Source organism: Babylonia areolata, chromosome 19 (assembly GCF_041734735.1).
Source record: "Babylonia areolata isolate BAREFJ2019XMU chromosome 19, ASM4173473v1, whole genome shotgun sequence".
NCBI lineage: Eukaryota > Metazoa > Mollusca > Gastropoda > Neogastropoda > Buccinidae > Babylonia > Babylonia areolata.
Window position 1 is genome coordinate 60,262,997 of NC_134894.1, and position 13,691 is coordinate 60,276,687.

Sequence of the window (13,691 nt, forward strand, 5' to 3'; positions counted from 1 at the left end):
CTGACCCTGAACCCTGATCATCTTGAGCTGACCGACCTCCACCCGCCCCTCACCCCTCAGTGGATCCATGACCTTGAACCCTGATCGTCTTCAACTGACCTTCACCTTCCCCTCGCCCCTCCCTGGATCCATGACCTTGAACCCTGATCGTCTTCAACTGACCTTCACCTTCCCCTCACCCCTCCCTGGATCCATGACCTTGAACCCTGATCGTCTTCAACTGACCTTCACCTTCCCCTCGCCCCTCCCTGGAACCATGACCCTAAACCCTGACCATCCTCAATTCTTCACAGCTTCACAATGTTTGTTATAATTAACTGCCTTTGATTTTTGTTACAGTAAACATGCACCTCTCCCTTCCTTCCTAACCCACCTCCACTTAGTAACTTACTCCTCCTTCCCCCTACTTAGACAGTTCCCATATCTGCAAGTGAATCTGCTCAGTTTGGGAAATGTATACTGTGCATGTGATTTTCTCTTAAAATCTGATAGGCCAGTTATCATCTTACATGTATCAGTAACATGGTTCTTTTGCTTTTCTCCCAGGGCAGGTAGAGAAGCATGGATGTGCTTTATATCGTTCCTCTCAGTTCAAACTGAAGTATATATATATATATATATATATATATATATATATATATATATATATTCAATGCAAGTAATCAGTGTTCAGTCTAGGGGAACAGGCTTTTGGTGACACATTGGATAGATTTGCTGGCTGACGGTTGCTTGAAGTTTTATAGTTGATATTCAGCTATATCTGTTGTTTCCCCGTCATTTAGGCAGCCATACTCCATTTTTAGGTGCTTGCACACAGGACATGTTGACATTTCCATAACCCACCAAGCATTGATGATCACAGGATCTTTAACACAGGGTATTTTTTTTTATCATCTTTGGGTGCATGCACTCAAAGGGGGTTGAAGTACTAGCAGGCCTGCATATATGTTGCCTGGGAGACTGGACAACTCTCCACCCTTTACCCACCAGGATACCTGAGCCCAGGGCTGTTAGTTTGAAAGTTCAACACTCTGACCACTATGCTATTGCAGCCAGGGGGTGTGATTTTCAGATATGGAGTTTTAAAGCAATACTGTAGGTGTGTCTGTCTGTTAGGTATAATATGGGGGAATGGGGGTGTTTCCTGTCACTGTCATGACATGTGAAAAGTTTGAGCTTTTTATTTCCTCTTGGGTTGAGCAGAATGTATTTTATTAGATCCATTTCTGACTCTGTATTGTTTCTCTTATGTTGCAGATGTAAGGGTATATGCCACATTTTGTGGTTTCTTATTCAGTGTTCACCTTGTTGAACATGAAAATGCGAAGAGTGATTGAACTTGTGTGTTAAAGCCGTGTAGGTGTGCCTGCAGAAACATTGCCAGCACATGGTCTGACATCAACGTCACAAAGCTGGACGCACTAGCCTCAGCCCAGCAAGATGAGACCCAGCATGACAGATGCGCATACCAAACCCCGGCATGCATGTGAGTGGTTGTTCCTGATGTTCTTTGATAGTAAGTGTGCTGGGTGATCTTCGGTAACAGTGTTGATGTTGGCATAGCACTGTTGCGTGACTCCATAGCAATAAGTGGATCCCCATCATACAGTGTGTGATTGATCTCATTGATTCCTAAGTGTGTGAGTGTTCTCGTCTAGCAATGGTAAACTTGATTCATAGCCATGTGTGGTTGATTCATCTAGCAGTTGTGGGATGGATCGTCATTAGCAGTTTATGGTGTTCTAGAGATTTGCAATGTACATTTGCGTCAAAGATGTTGCAACGAGTTATTATCAACTCATAGCATGGTACATGCTTCGTAGAAAAATTAGTATTAATCAGAAAAGCTCTAGAGCTTACAGTCACGAGCCAGAACATGCAGTCAACTTCGTACACCTGTGAGCCATCCAATCACGTTCGTCGTTAGTGCAAACCGCTTATGGACAACTATTTGACTTTTTCTAAAAAAGAAGGCAGTGTCTCGATTCTAGTGAAGAAGAAGAAGAGTCTGGACCCACCAAATAAACAAAGACTGGAAGAGGAAGCTGTAGAAGAAGTGAGAAGTGATGATCTCAGCATCATCATGAACCTAAGCTGCCTTCAGTCTCTCATCGCTTCCAGTGGTGCATTGTGTCCAGAATGCAAAGAACCGGTAAGTCAATCGTTGATTTCTTTGTTTATTTTTCGTTTTCTTTATCATTCATACTTCTTCCTGGTCCTCAGAAACTCTGTATCATGTTGGTCGAGTCAATACATTATTGATCTATAGATGAAAGTGGGCGTGTCTACACAAATTTGTGAAGTGTGAGAGGAGAGAGATTGAATTAGATTGTGGTGTGAGGGAGTGGGTGGGGGGCTGTGTGTGTGTTGTGGGGGGGGGGGGGGGTGAGAGGTTATGTGTTTATTCAATCAGTGTGTGTGTTCCAGGTTGTGTTTATTCAGTGTGTGTGTGTGTGTGATGTTATGAGTTTGTTTGATGTATTAATGTGTGTTTCAGGTTATGTGTTTATTCATATTGAGTGTTTTGTGTGTGTGTGTGTGTGTGGCTGTGAGTGTGTTCGGTGTATTAGTGTGTGTGTGTTTCAGGTTATGTGTTTATTCATAGTGTGCGTGTGTGTGTGTGTGTGTGTGATTATTCTGTGTGTTTGAATGTGTTTAGGTTACGGCTTTGTTCATTGTGTATGTGTATGAGATGTGTTTATTCAATGTATGTGTGTGTTTCAGGTTATGTGTTTGTTCAGTGTGTGTGTGTGTAAGACTGCTTGTACAGATGTGTGTATATGTTACAAATCTATGAAGCTGTGCAAAAAAAAGTGTAATGTATCATGTGTTTCAGAGCCTGAGGGTGACTGAGGGAGGTCAACAAAGGGTCCTTGGCCCTGCTGGATGTGATGATGGAACTGGAGCCTGTGGGAGGAAGCACTCTGGGTGACTTTGTTTTGAAAGAGGACACTGCCAGGGTGGTGAAATCCAGCAGAAAATCATCAGAAAAGGAGAAAGAGAAGAGAAAGAAAATAGAGATGATGTGACGCATGGAACGCCAGGAAAGACAAGAAAGAGAAGGGGAGGTGTATGGGCCTGGGCAGTTCTGAGTGTTTGATTTCCAGTGCCACATAGAAAAAACTGTACAGAATGTCTTGACAAGGTATCATACTTGATAATTATTGGAAAATGATATTAATACTATTGAAAATTGTTCCTTTCATTTGTCCACATTAAATTCTATCTTTGGAGTCAAATTTCTCAAAACAACTTTTTATTCCATATGTATGTACTGCCCTCATTTACTGTACAAGTTCTAAAACAGATATTGCCTTGAAAGTTTGCATATAGATGGAAAAATGGCTTCTGAGTGCAATGAAACCATTAGAAAGTATGGATACCATTAGAAAGTATGGATCTTGGACAGTTTTAATGTTAGGTTAAAAATAATTATTTACATTTGTCAATTTTCTCCAAAGTCTTGGTGATGGTATTTACATTTATGTACATTTATACATACTAATTTATGTCTGTTGCACTCTTCTATTCATGTCCTTTGTATTGATTATGATTTTAGCTTCAATACTACCTAACTTTGCAAACTGTAGATGAGGAGCAGACATACCCGTTTTCGACAGCACAAAAATTAGAAAAAATATCATAAAATTATTTCTATGTAACATGAACATTTGAAACTTTGTATTCTAGCTCCAAATCCACTTTGCTGTCTATGTGCAAAATTTCATGGCAATAGCTTTAGTAGAAGTCGAGATATAAAAATACTAGTAAAATGCACGCCAAGTCCCCCCTTAATGTCTGCATGCTTATTATCATTTGACTATCCTGAGGACTTAGTGTTCAGCTGGTTCTTGACAATGTTGGTTGAAGCTACTCACTGCCCATTCTGTAGTTCTCTATATTCAGTGTTCAGCCCTTGTTGAAACATGAACATGCGAAAGAGAGCGTTGACTGTGTAGTGTAAAGCCCTGTGTTGGTGTGCTGCCTGCAGAAAACGATGCCCAGCACGTGGTCTGACACCAACGTCAACATCAGCCTGGACGCACTGAGTCCCGGCAGCCGCCAGAGCAAGATGATGACGCCCAGCATGAACCAGATGCAGCAGACCAAACCCGCCCCCGGCACCACTGCCACTGGTGAGTGGTGTGTCTCCGTGAGTGTGTCTCTTTATAGTGGTGTGCTTGGGTTGATCTCTTCGTAGCAGTGTGTGGACTGGTCTGGTCATAGCAGTGTATGCGTTGATCTCATCATAGCAGTGTGTGGATTGATCTCGTCATAGCAGTGTGTTGATTGATCTCATCATGATCTCATCATAGTGTGTGAGTTGTTCTCGTCATAGCAATGTGTAAATTGATCTCGTCATAGCAGTGTGTGAGTTGATCTCATCATAGCAGTGTGTGGGTTGATCTCATCATAGCAGTGTGTGGGTTGATCTCATCCTGATCTCATCATAGTGTGTGAGTTGTTCTCGTCATAGCAATGTGTAAATTGATCTCATCATAGCAGTGTATGCGTTGATCTCATCATAGCAGTGTGTGGGTTGATCTCATCATAGCAGTGTGTGGGTTGATCTCATCATAGCAGTGTGTGGGTTGATCTCGTCATAGCAGTGTGTGGGTTGATCTCATCATAGCAGTGTGTGGGTTGATCTCGTCATAGCAGTGTATGGGTTGTTCCCTCAGAGATGCCAACTGTAACGATTTTGCCGTCAAAGTTGTTCCAACGAGTTCATTTTCAACTACATATCATGGTCACATGCTTTCCTGTCGTAACATTAGTATTAATCAGATGCTCTAGACTTATCAGTCACGAGGCCAGGACAGTCGCTTCTAACCTTGGTCTCACATGATGATGCTCAGCTAATCACGTTCGTGTTTACATTGCAACAGCATTGAGTGGACCAATCAGTTTAATCGTTTGCCTGAACAAGAGAGAACATGGCTGAATCAAGTTGCTTCTCGGTCAAACAGCATCTGTGCCCGTTGGCTGATGTGGAGTCTTGAGTGTTCAAACCAAATTCAAAATGTTCCTACCAGACGGGCGCAATAGCCGAGTGGTTAAAGCGTTGGACTGTCAATCTGAGAGTCCCGGGTTCGAATCATGGTGACGGCACCTGGTGTGTAAAGGGTGGAGATTTTCACAATCTCCCAGGTCAACATATGTGCAGACCTGCTAGTGCCTGAACCCCCTTCGTGTGTATATGCTAGCAGAAGATCAAATACGCATGTTAAAGATCCTGTAATCCATGTCAGCGTTCGGTGGGTTATGGAAACAAGAACATGCCCAGCATGCACACCCCCGAAAACGGAGTATGGCTGCCTACATGGCGGGGTAAAAAACGGTCATACACGTAAAAGCCCACTCGTGTGCATACGAGTGAACGTGGGAGTTGCAGCCCACGAACGCAGAAGAAGAAGTGCCTACCAGATTTCCTGATAGTTCCTACAAACACTTGACAGGGGTTGGCATATCTGTTCCCTTCATGACAGTGTGGATTGATCTCTTCATAGCAGTGTGTGTGTGCTGATCCGATCCCTTTATCCCTGTGTGGGATCCCTTTACAGCAGACTGGAGTGATGGTGTGGTGGTACTGCATCCACCTGGGAAGCAAGAGAATCTGAGCGTGCGGGATCAAAGGCCTCACTCGCCAGAATTTTCTCCCTTCCCCACTTGACCATTTGATCTTGAGGGGTGGTTTGAATGCTAGTCATTTGATTGAGACGATAAACAAAAGTCGGATGTGTAGCAATGCATGAAGCATGCGTAAAAGAACCCACCGTAACAAAAGATTTGTCCCTGGCAAGATTCTGTAGGAAAATCCACTTTGATAGTCAAACCAGTTCACCTGCAGACATAAATAAAAAAAATAAAATGAAAGAAACTGCTAAGGCGATGTACTCTCTCCAGGAATAGCAGCTGGGATTTCACACAGAGGAATCTGTCAGGACAAAAAAAAAGTACTATACAGTTCGGTTCAGCACACTGCACAGCTGTTTGACAGTGCTATCCTGAGCCAGGCTGAGAAAGGATGAAGTGTTGGTGGAACTTAATCAGGGCCAGTCAAAAATTGGCTGCCATGGATTTATGCATTATTTGTGTGTTGCATTTCACTTGGTCACATTGCAGTATTATGATTATGCTTCATTAATACGCTAAAAACACGGGGGAAAAATCAAGTGTGTGTGAAATTTTGAGTGGTATTTTTTTTGTGTGTGTGTGTGGTGGGGGGGGAGACAGAACACTCCCTCTTTTTCCTCCTGACTTCTTACCTTTCTCCCTTAATCTAATGACTTACTCTCTTTTCTCCAAGTCATTATTTTAGGTTTGTTTTTTGAGAGTCATCTTCTCTCTGGTTCCTTTTGTATGTTTCTGTCTCTTTGTTGTTATTTCTTCAGATAAATCCTGAAGATTTCTTTTCTGAAGACAAAAATTTGAATGACATATGGGGATATCTCAGTGGCTGTATAAATGCAATCTTTACAGATTCAAGTGACTTACATGGTATGTGTATTTGATGGTGTACATGTAATTTATTGTTATCCGCATTTTTGAGAAAATATGTATTTTTCTGTTATTTTCGTGATATTGTTTATTGTCTGTTTGCTTTTTTGTACTTTGACTTATTCCTTGTTTTATATGATGATCAGTTATTTGTATTGGTGAGTTTTGCTGTGTAGATGAGTATTGTTATACGTCTTTGTTCCATCCAAAGAAAAGCTGTTTTTGTGTGATGCAGGTCATCTTTCTCTCTCCATACAATCCATTTCCAACACAGTGGTGTTCACTGGGCACACACACACACACACACACACACACACACACACACACACACACATGCATCCCACCACCAAACTAAATATAGTAAACACTTTACATGCAACTGTAGGGGATACCTTTAAAAACTTTCTCTCTTTTTTTATGTGAGAATTTAGAGCCTTTTATGCTCAGTTTTCCAGAAACATAGCAATAATAGTTGTGTTGTTAATTTCTTCTTAATGTCACAACTTTCTTCTGACAGTCCCTGGGACATTTGCTGCTTTCGTTTTGTCTAAAGTTTCCAACATACATTCTAATAAGTTCTTACTCCTTTGAATGTGAGTGGTAGAAATTCGCACATTGTGAGCATATGTTAAGCTGAAGAACACACACGTTACACCACGTTTGATGTGCGCCAACCTCCTGAACTGCTTTTCTCAATGTTGTTTTACTAACAAAGTGTTTATGATGATGCCTGTGCTGTCCCAACACAAAGGCTATGTAAGGTGGTTCCCAGAAGTTGGAAACACAGGTGTGTACCGGCCTTTTACCTTTAAACCCTGCTATTTTTTTTATTTTTTTTTTGCATGCTGTGTGATGCTGGTGTTGCTGTGAATGGGGTCTGGTTGCATGTTCCTGGTTCTCTGTCCTCTTATCTCCTTGATCCCTTGTTGACTCACTCGGGACGACAAGTTTTCTCCCTTGCTTTTGCCCACAGACGGCCCATTTGTAAGGGTTTGGGAAAAAAATTACAAAAAATACAAAATACAGAGTAAGAAAATGAAACTTTCAGAACTGGTTTATTACAGGTTGAGCTATTACATATAAAAAAAAAATCAAATTTCTCATCTTATTTTTACAGTTTTGCCATATGTAGAAAATACTGCCAATTTTTCACCCCGAATCACCATACCCATGCTCGCTTTCTGCATTAAATTCGCTTTCTTCTTCATCATCATCCACCTCTTCAATGTCCGACCCTTCAGTTTGTAGCATTTCAAGTACTTCGGCAGCCCTAAAACGTTGCCGTCACTGCCTTGTTCGTTTCACAGCATTCTGAGAAGAGCCCGCTTTGCTAACTGGCTGGCACGCGAGCAGACGACCGGTCAGTGACTTTTTCAGCGTGTGTGCGAGACGGGCCACACATCCCAGGCTGACCAGTCATACTGTTTGATTGTGGAGTGACCCAGAATAGCGCACTCTGCTTGGCTGATCACAAAATCACGTGTACAGCGCATGATGGAATTTTACTTTCGGGGAATGCTATTGCATTCCTTCGTCCGAATCTGAATACGTTTTGTGTAGGAATGCTCACGCATTCCTTCGTCCGGAGAGAGAGTTAAAAGGTTAAAAAAAAAAGAAAAGAAAAAGAAGATGGCGCTGTGGAAAAATTGGGCAGGTGTTGGTTGGTGGTTCTTTTTCAGCATGGTGTTGCGTCTTTGCGAAAAGGCACTTTACTGTTAGAATCTTCACTTCCATCCAGATGTGAAAGGGTGTGATCGCGTTTTTAGTCACTGGCATAGGGAACCCTATGGTAGTGACAGCAATGCAAGAAAAGGTTGTTGGTGTGTGAGCATGGTCCCCCTTTTTTGTTGGTTGGTTGGTTTTGTTTGTTGGGTTTTTTTGTGTGTGTTGGATGTTTTTTGTTTTTTTTTAATGCAGTCATAAGCAGTTTTTCAGGTCTTTTTTTTTTCTTTTTTTCTTATTCAGTGCTGTTGTATGTGAAGCAGGTTTGCATCCACCACACACCAGTTTGAGTGTTCACATCAGTGTTCATTGTTGTCTGATAGACATGTGTAAAAATCGAACCCCTGTTGAAAAGAGAGAGAGAGAGAGAGAGAGAGAGCTTTGCAGTTCTTTGGAAAAGTCTTTGTCATTTGAATGAAGTTCGAAATGTATCATTACGGTCTGAAGTCAGTTGGAAATTGTTCTTTTATGATGGTCCCACCGTCAATTTTGTGCAGTCATCACTAGCACACAAGTCGTTTGTTTGTTGGTTTTTTTGTTGTTTTTTTGATAAACATCAATCAGCTCATCTGCATGTTGACATCTCAAACCACCATTAGATTTTAGTAAGATTTAGACCTTTTACCTCCTGATCACTTACTCAAAGATATATCTGAAATAAACTTGAGAAGAAAGCTCAAGCAGCCTCTGCCCTCTGGAATAACTGTTTAAAGATGGAACCTAAATCAGTCACAAGGTCTGATTGGTGTGTGTGTGTTGTTGTTGTTCTTTTTGTTGTTTTTATTTGGATTTTACATTATAACATACATAATAATATATATATGTACTTACATAAACAGCAGTAGGAAAAACAAACAAAAAAATGATAAGACAGATTCGCAACTCTGGACTTTTTTTTTTCTTTTATTTTTTTTTTAAAGAAAGAAAAAAGGAAACAATATACAACCAACAAAGAACAGAATGTTGTTAAAAGAAAAAGAAAAAAGTATATCAAATGAAGACTGGTATACATATAAACATCAGACATAGTTCTTGAAGCGAGCACTAATTGTTGTTGCTCACTGTGTCACACCATGGGGGGGTGGGGGATTACTTGCTTTCTCAGTCTCTGGATTGGGTTTTATTTTTGTAAGTGTATTTTGTTTTTTGTTTTGGGGGTTGGGGGGAAGTGGGGGGGGGGCGGCAGGGTTTGGGAGAGGGTGGGGGGGGGTTGTATAAATGAAGAGTGACTCGTCAATTAATCTATTGGAATCTCTTTTCCACCCTAATGATCTTGGTTTTGATGCACATGTGTATGTGCTTTGTGAAGACGTTTGGTAATATTCTCTCCCAGTTGTTCCCCATGATAGAACAGTTATAATTAGTTATATCTGATGTGGTCACGGATGTTACTTTGGCATGGTGTCTGTTTTACTTTTCCTGGTCAGCTGTTTTGGGGTCCTGTGTGTTCAGTTCAGTTCATTTCAGAGCATCGTTCTTTTCTTTAAAAAACAGTTTTTTTTGTCTGTTGTTGGCATTCATGAAACACTGCACAGCACATTTGCATCTGACCATTTAACATATAGAATTTGATTTTTTTTTTTTTTTTTTTTTTAGGTGAAGACATTGTTTTGATGCATCTGATTCTTTGGCAAGCAGTGTGATGGTTTCTTCTTTTTCTTCTTCTGCGTTCGCTGGCTGCAACTCCCACATTCACTCGTATATACGTGAGTGGGCTTTTACGTGTATGACCGTTTTTATCCCGCCATGTAGGCAGCCATACTCCGTTTTCGGGGATGTGCATGCTGGGTATGTTCTTGTTTCCATAACCCACTGAACGCTGACGTGGATTACAGGATCTTTAACGTGCGTATTTGATCTTCTGCTTGCGTATACACACGAAGGGGGTTCAGGCACTGGCAGGTCTGCACACTTGTTGACCTGGGAGATCGTAAAAATCTCCACCCTTTACCCACCAGGCGCCGTCACCATGATTCGAACCCAGGACCCTCAGATTGAAAGTCCAACGCTTTAATCATTCGGCTATTGCGCCCATCAGTGTGATGGTTTCAAATAGCATTGAAGGATTTTTGTTCTTAAGTCATGTTTTTGTTGTTGTTTTTTCTCTCTTCTTGGAAGAAAAGAAGCAGGTTCATTGTTGTGTGCATGTAAAAATTGTTTATTGTGAACATGTGAAATGGACAAGAGGAGTGTTTTTTGTCAGTTTTAGTCTTACCTTTTCGAAAGTTTACCTTTTTCTCAGATCGGGTTCAGTTTAGCATTTTGCCATGTTCAGTTTTATTTTGGGTGTTGTTTACCTTTTTTTTGGTGAAGTTTTGTTGAACCTTTTTCTCAAGTTAAGTTTTCCTTTTTTGACAGGTTTTGTTTACCTCTTTGTCAATTTTGGGTTTACCATTCGACAGGTTTAATTCAACTTACCAGTATTGTGAATTACTTATTATCTTTTTCTTCTTTTTTTTTCTTTTTCTTTTCTTTTTTTTTTTTTTCGTATTTGGCAGTTGTAATTTATATTTTAGCTATGTTTGTGGGGTTTAGGTTACCTTATTTGTCAGGTGACATCACTGTTGTTAATATCAGCTGCTTTTTGTTCCTTTTATTTTGTTGCATACACGTTCTGTGTCACTTCTGTTGAGCGCTAGCTGCCTTGCCTTCAGTTATGTTTTTTTGCTGTTGTTGTATCGTTCTGTTGGTGTTTTAAGTTTTAACATATTCCAGGAGAGAGTGGGAAAGGGGGATCTGAGAACATTTTATGGTGTGTTGAAGATTGGGTATGACTGGATCCTTATCGGGGGGAAAAAAACAAACACCTTTATCTTCTTTCTAAAAAAGCTATGACCATTTCAGAGATGAGATTTGTGATCTGAAAATAATGATTGTCAAGACAAATGTTCCTCATGGTTAAAAGAGGTGTTGGGTTTTTTTTGTTGTTTTTTTTTTGTTTTTGTTTTTCATTTAAAACATGTTTTGGACTGGGGGATGGGAGTTCTTAGGAAAGATTGAGTTTGTCATTTCTCAAAAGTGGCAAGGAAGTAACGTTTGTCATGTATTCACTGCCCTTGTCACACTCCAGAATGTGAAGGCTTTTCATGTGCATTTCTCTTTCTTGTCCCAGAAACGATTTGAGCTCAGAATTTAACCGAAAATCTGAGTATTGTAGAAGTGGTGAAGTTCAGTGTTAATAGCAGGTTTGGTTTTTTTTCCCCCCCAATGATTGGGTTTGATGTGCTCATGGTTTACAGCCTCACCTTTCCCTTTCATGTGCACCTGTGCATATTATAAACATTTAGATTTGATACTAGTATAATATTCTTGTGTAATTCCATATAATATATATATATATATAATAACAATAGTCAGCACTGCTGGCAGTCTCATGTGCTTTTTTTTTTTTTTTTTTTTTAAAGAAGAATGGGTTTATTTTTATGATATTTTGTTACAATATTTTTTGTATTTTTGCAGATGTCTGACTCTTTGTCTTGCATCACAGTATCTATCTACCTACCTACCTACCTACCTACCTACCTACCTATCCGTCTGTCTGGCTGTCTGTCTGTATTCACAAAAAGTTGAGGACTTCATTAAAGCTGGTTTATTGTGATAAAATGTCTATAGAAAAAAACAACTCAAGAGATGATTTCAAATCATGCAAGCAGTATATGAACTCTCGTTGAATATACACATGGCATATGTGCGCCAAGAACAGCTTGAAAATTTCGTTTGATGTATGATCGGAAAATAGACAGTGATTCATTTTGGTTTATAATCAGTAGTCATGGATTTTCATGACAAACAATGGAAATGCATATCCAAGGAAGCACCTCTGGTTGAGTGGAGACTCATTACTTTGGTGGCATACATTGCTGTTTGACAAAGAAAAAAAGACAGAAATAAAAATCAGCATAATTTCATGATGCCCTTCAAGTTCCTAAGTGGTCCTTAAATTTTTTGTGAATTTTGCACTTCTCTGTTTTTTGTTTTTTTTTTTGTGTGTTTTTTTAAGTTGAGTTTTCAGCTTTGATACCTGCTTAGGGCTCTCTGTGAGCTTTATTCACAGTCGGTCAGTGCCAACAAGGCGTGTGCATTCATTCTTCTTCTTCTTCTTGCAGGAAACCAAGGGATGATGATGGGCAGCATGGCCCCAGGCATGATGAGCTCGGGGTCGGCCCAGCAGGGCATGATGGGAGGCGCCACCGCGCCGCAAGGCATGATGGGAATGCCAGCCACAGGCATGATGGGGGGAGGAGGAGGAGGAGGCCAGGGCATGATGGGAGCAGCGCCGGCAGCAGGCATGATGGGAAACCAGGGGATGCTGGGAGGGGGCGGAGGGGGGATGGCGGGGCTGAACCAGGGCATGGCCTCCATGAGTCTGCAGAGCCCCACTGGCGGCATCAGCATGATGGGGCCCCCTCGACCCCTGATGGGGCAGCAGATGGGTCAGTCTCTGCCTTCATGGTGATAATGATGTTAGCGATAACGATGAGGATAATGGTAATTGTAATGTTAACTTGTGTGTGTGCGGAGAGTATTTTATTAAAAAAAGGTGTGAGGGGTGTTGGGTTGCTGGTCTCTGTGTGTGTGTGTGTGTGTTTGTGTGTGAGTGAGTGTGATAATGCAGTATGTAGACTTTGGATATGTTGTTGTTTTTAATGTTTTTTGTGTGTCAAATCATTGTTGCTGTTGATGTTATTGTTACTGTTATCATTCCTTTTGTAAGTAATGTTGCATGTGTAATATTTATTGGACAGCGCTTTTAGCTTCCTCTTAGGAACAAAAGCACTCAGCAAGTATCCATTATTAATATTGATAATGGGGAAAAATGGTTACAACTTAAATTAACAATACACGGCTGTATAATCAAGACTTAAAGCAAGACAAATGAAATCAGTCAATGACAAAGCACATGCATGAACACATGTGCGCATGCTTGAGCACACACACACACACACACACACACACACACACACACACATACACTGAAGAGAAAACTGACAGAGACGTTTTTGTTGCACTGTGTGTGTGTGTGTGTGTGTGTGTGTGTGTGTGCAGGCTACAGCATGGGCATGCAGCCTGGCCTGATGGGAACGATGAACACGGGCGCCATGGGGATGCAGAACGCCAACGCCAACGCCATGCAGTCGGCTTTCAAACAGCGAACAGACCAGGCTTTCTCCTCCTTCGGCAACATCAAGCAGTGATGGGGGAGGGGAGGGGCAGACGGAGGCAAGGGAAGCCACTTTGAAGGCTGCAAACAGATTGTTTGTTTGTTGTTGTTGGGTTGTTTTTTTTTGGGGGGGGGGGGGGGGGGGGGGAGGAGGGGGGGGCGCGGGGGGCACAAAATGAGGGAAAGAATTCTCAGGAGCTGATCAGGCAAAATATGAAATGTTGGAAGGATTTCCGATGAACACTGTCAGCTTTGAAGCGCCACTGTTTTATTTTTTTGCAGTTCTTGCATTCCAGAGGGGTTTTTT

General features: G+C 41.2%; 1 protein-coding gene across 1 annotated transcript in view; it reads left to right on the forward strand.

Moving 5' to 3' along the window:
- LOC143294386 (clathrin interactor 1-like) overlaps positions 1-13,442 on the forward strand; it is a 31,845-nt gene extending 18,403 nt beyond the window's left edge. The window contains exons 12-14 of the mRNA XM_076605862.1: positions 3,992-4,136; positions 12,330-12,656; positions 13,270-13,442. Coding sequence (XP_076461977.1) covers positions 3,992-4,136; positions 12,330-12,656; positions 13,270-13,418 — 621 coding nt within the window. The 3' untranslated portion in view covers positions 13,419-13,442. The remainder of the gene's footprint in view (positions 1-3,991; positions 4,137-12,329; positions 12,657-13,269) is intronic.
- The last annotated feature ends 249 nt before the right edge of the window (positions 13,443-13,691 follow it).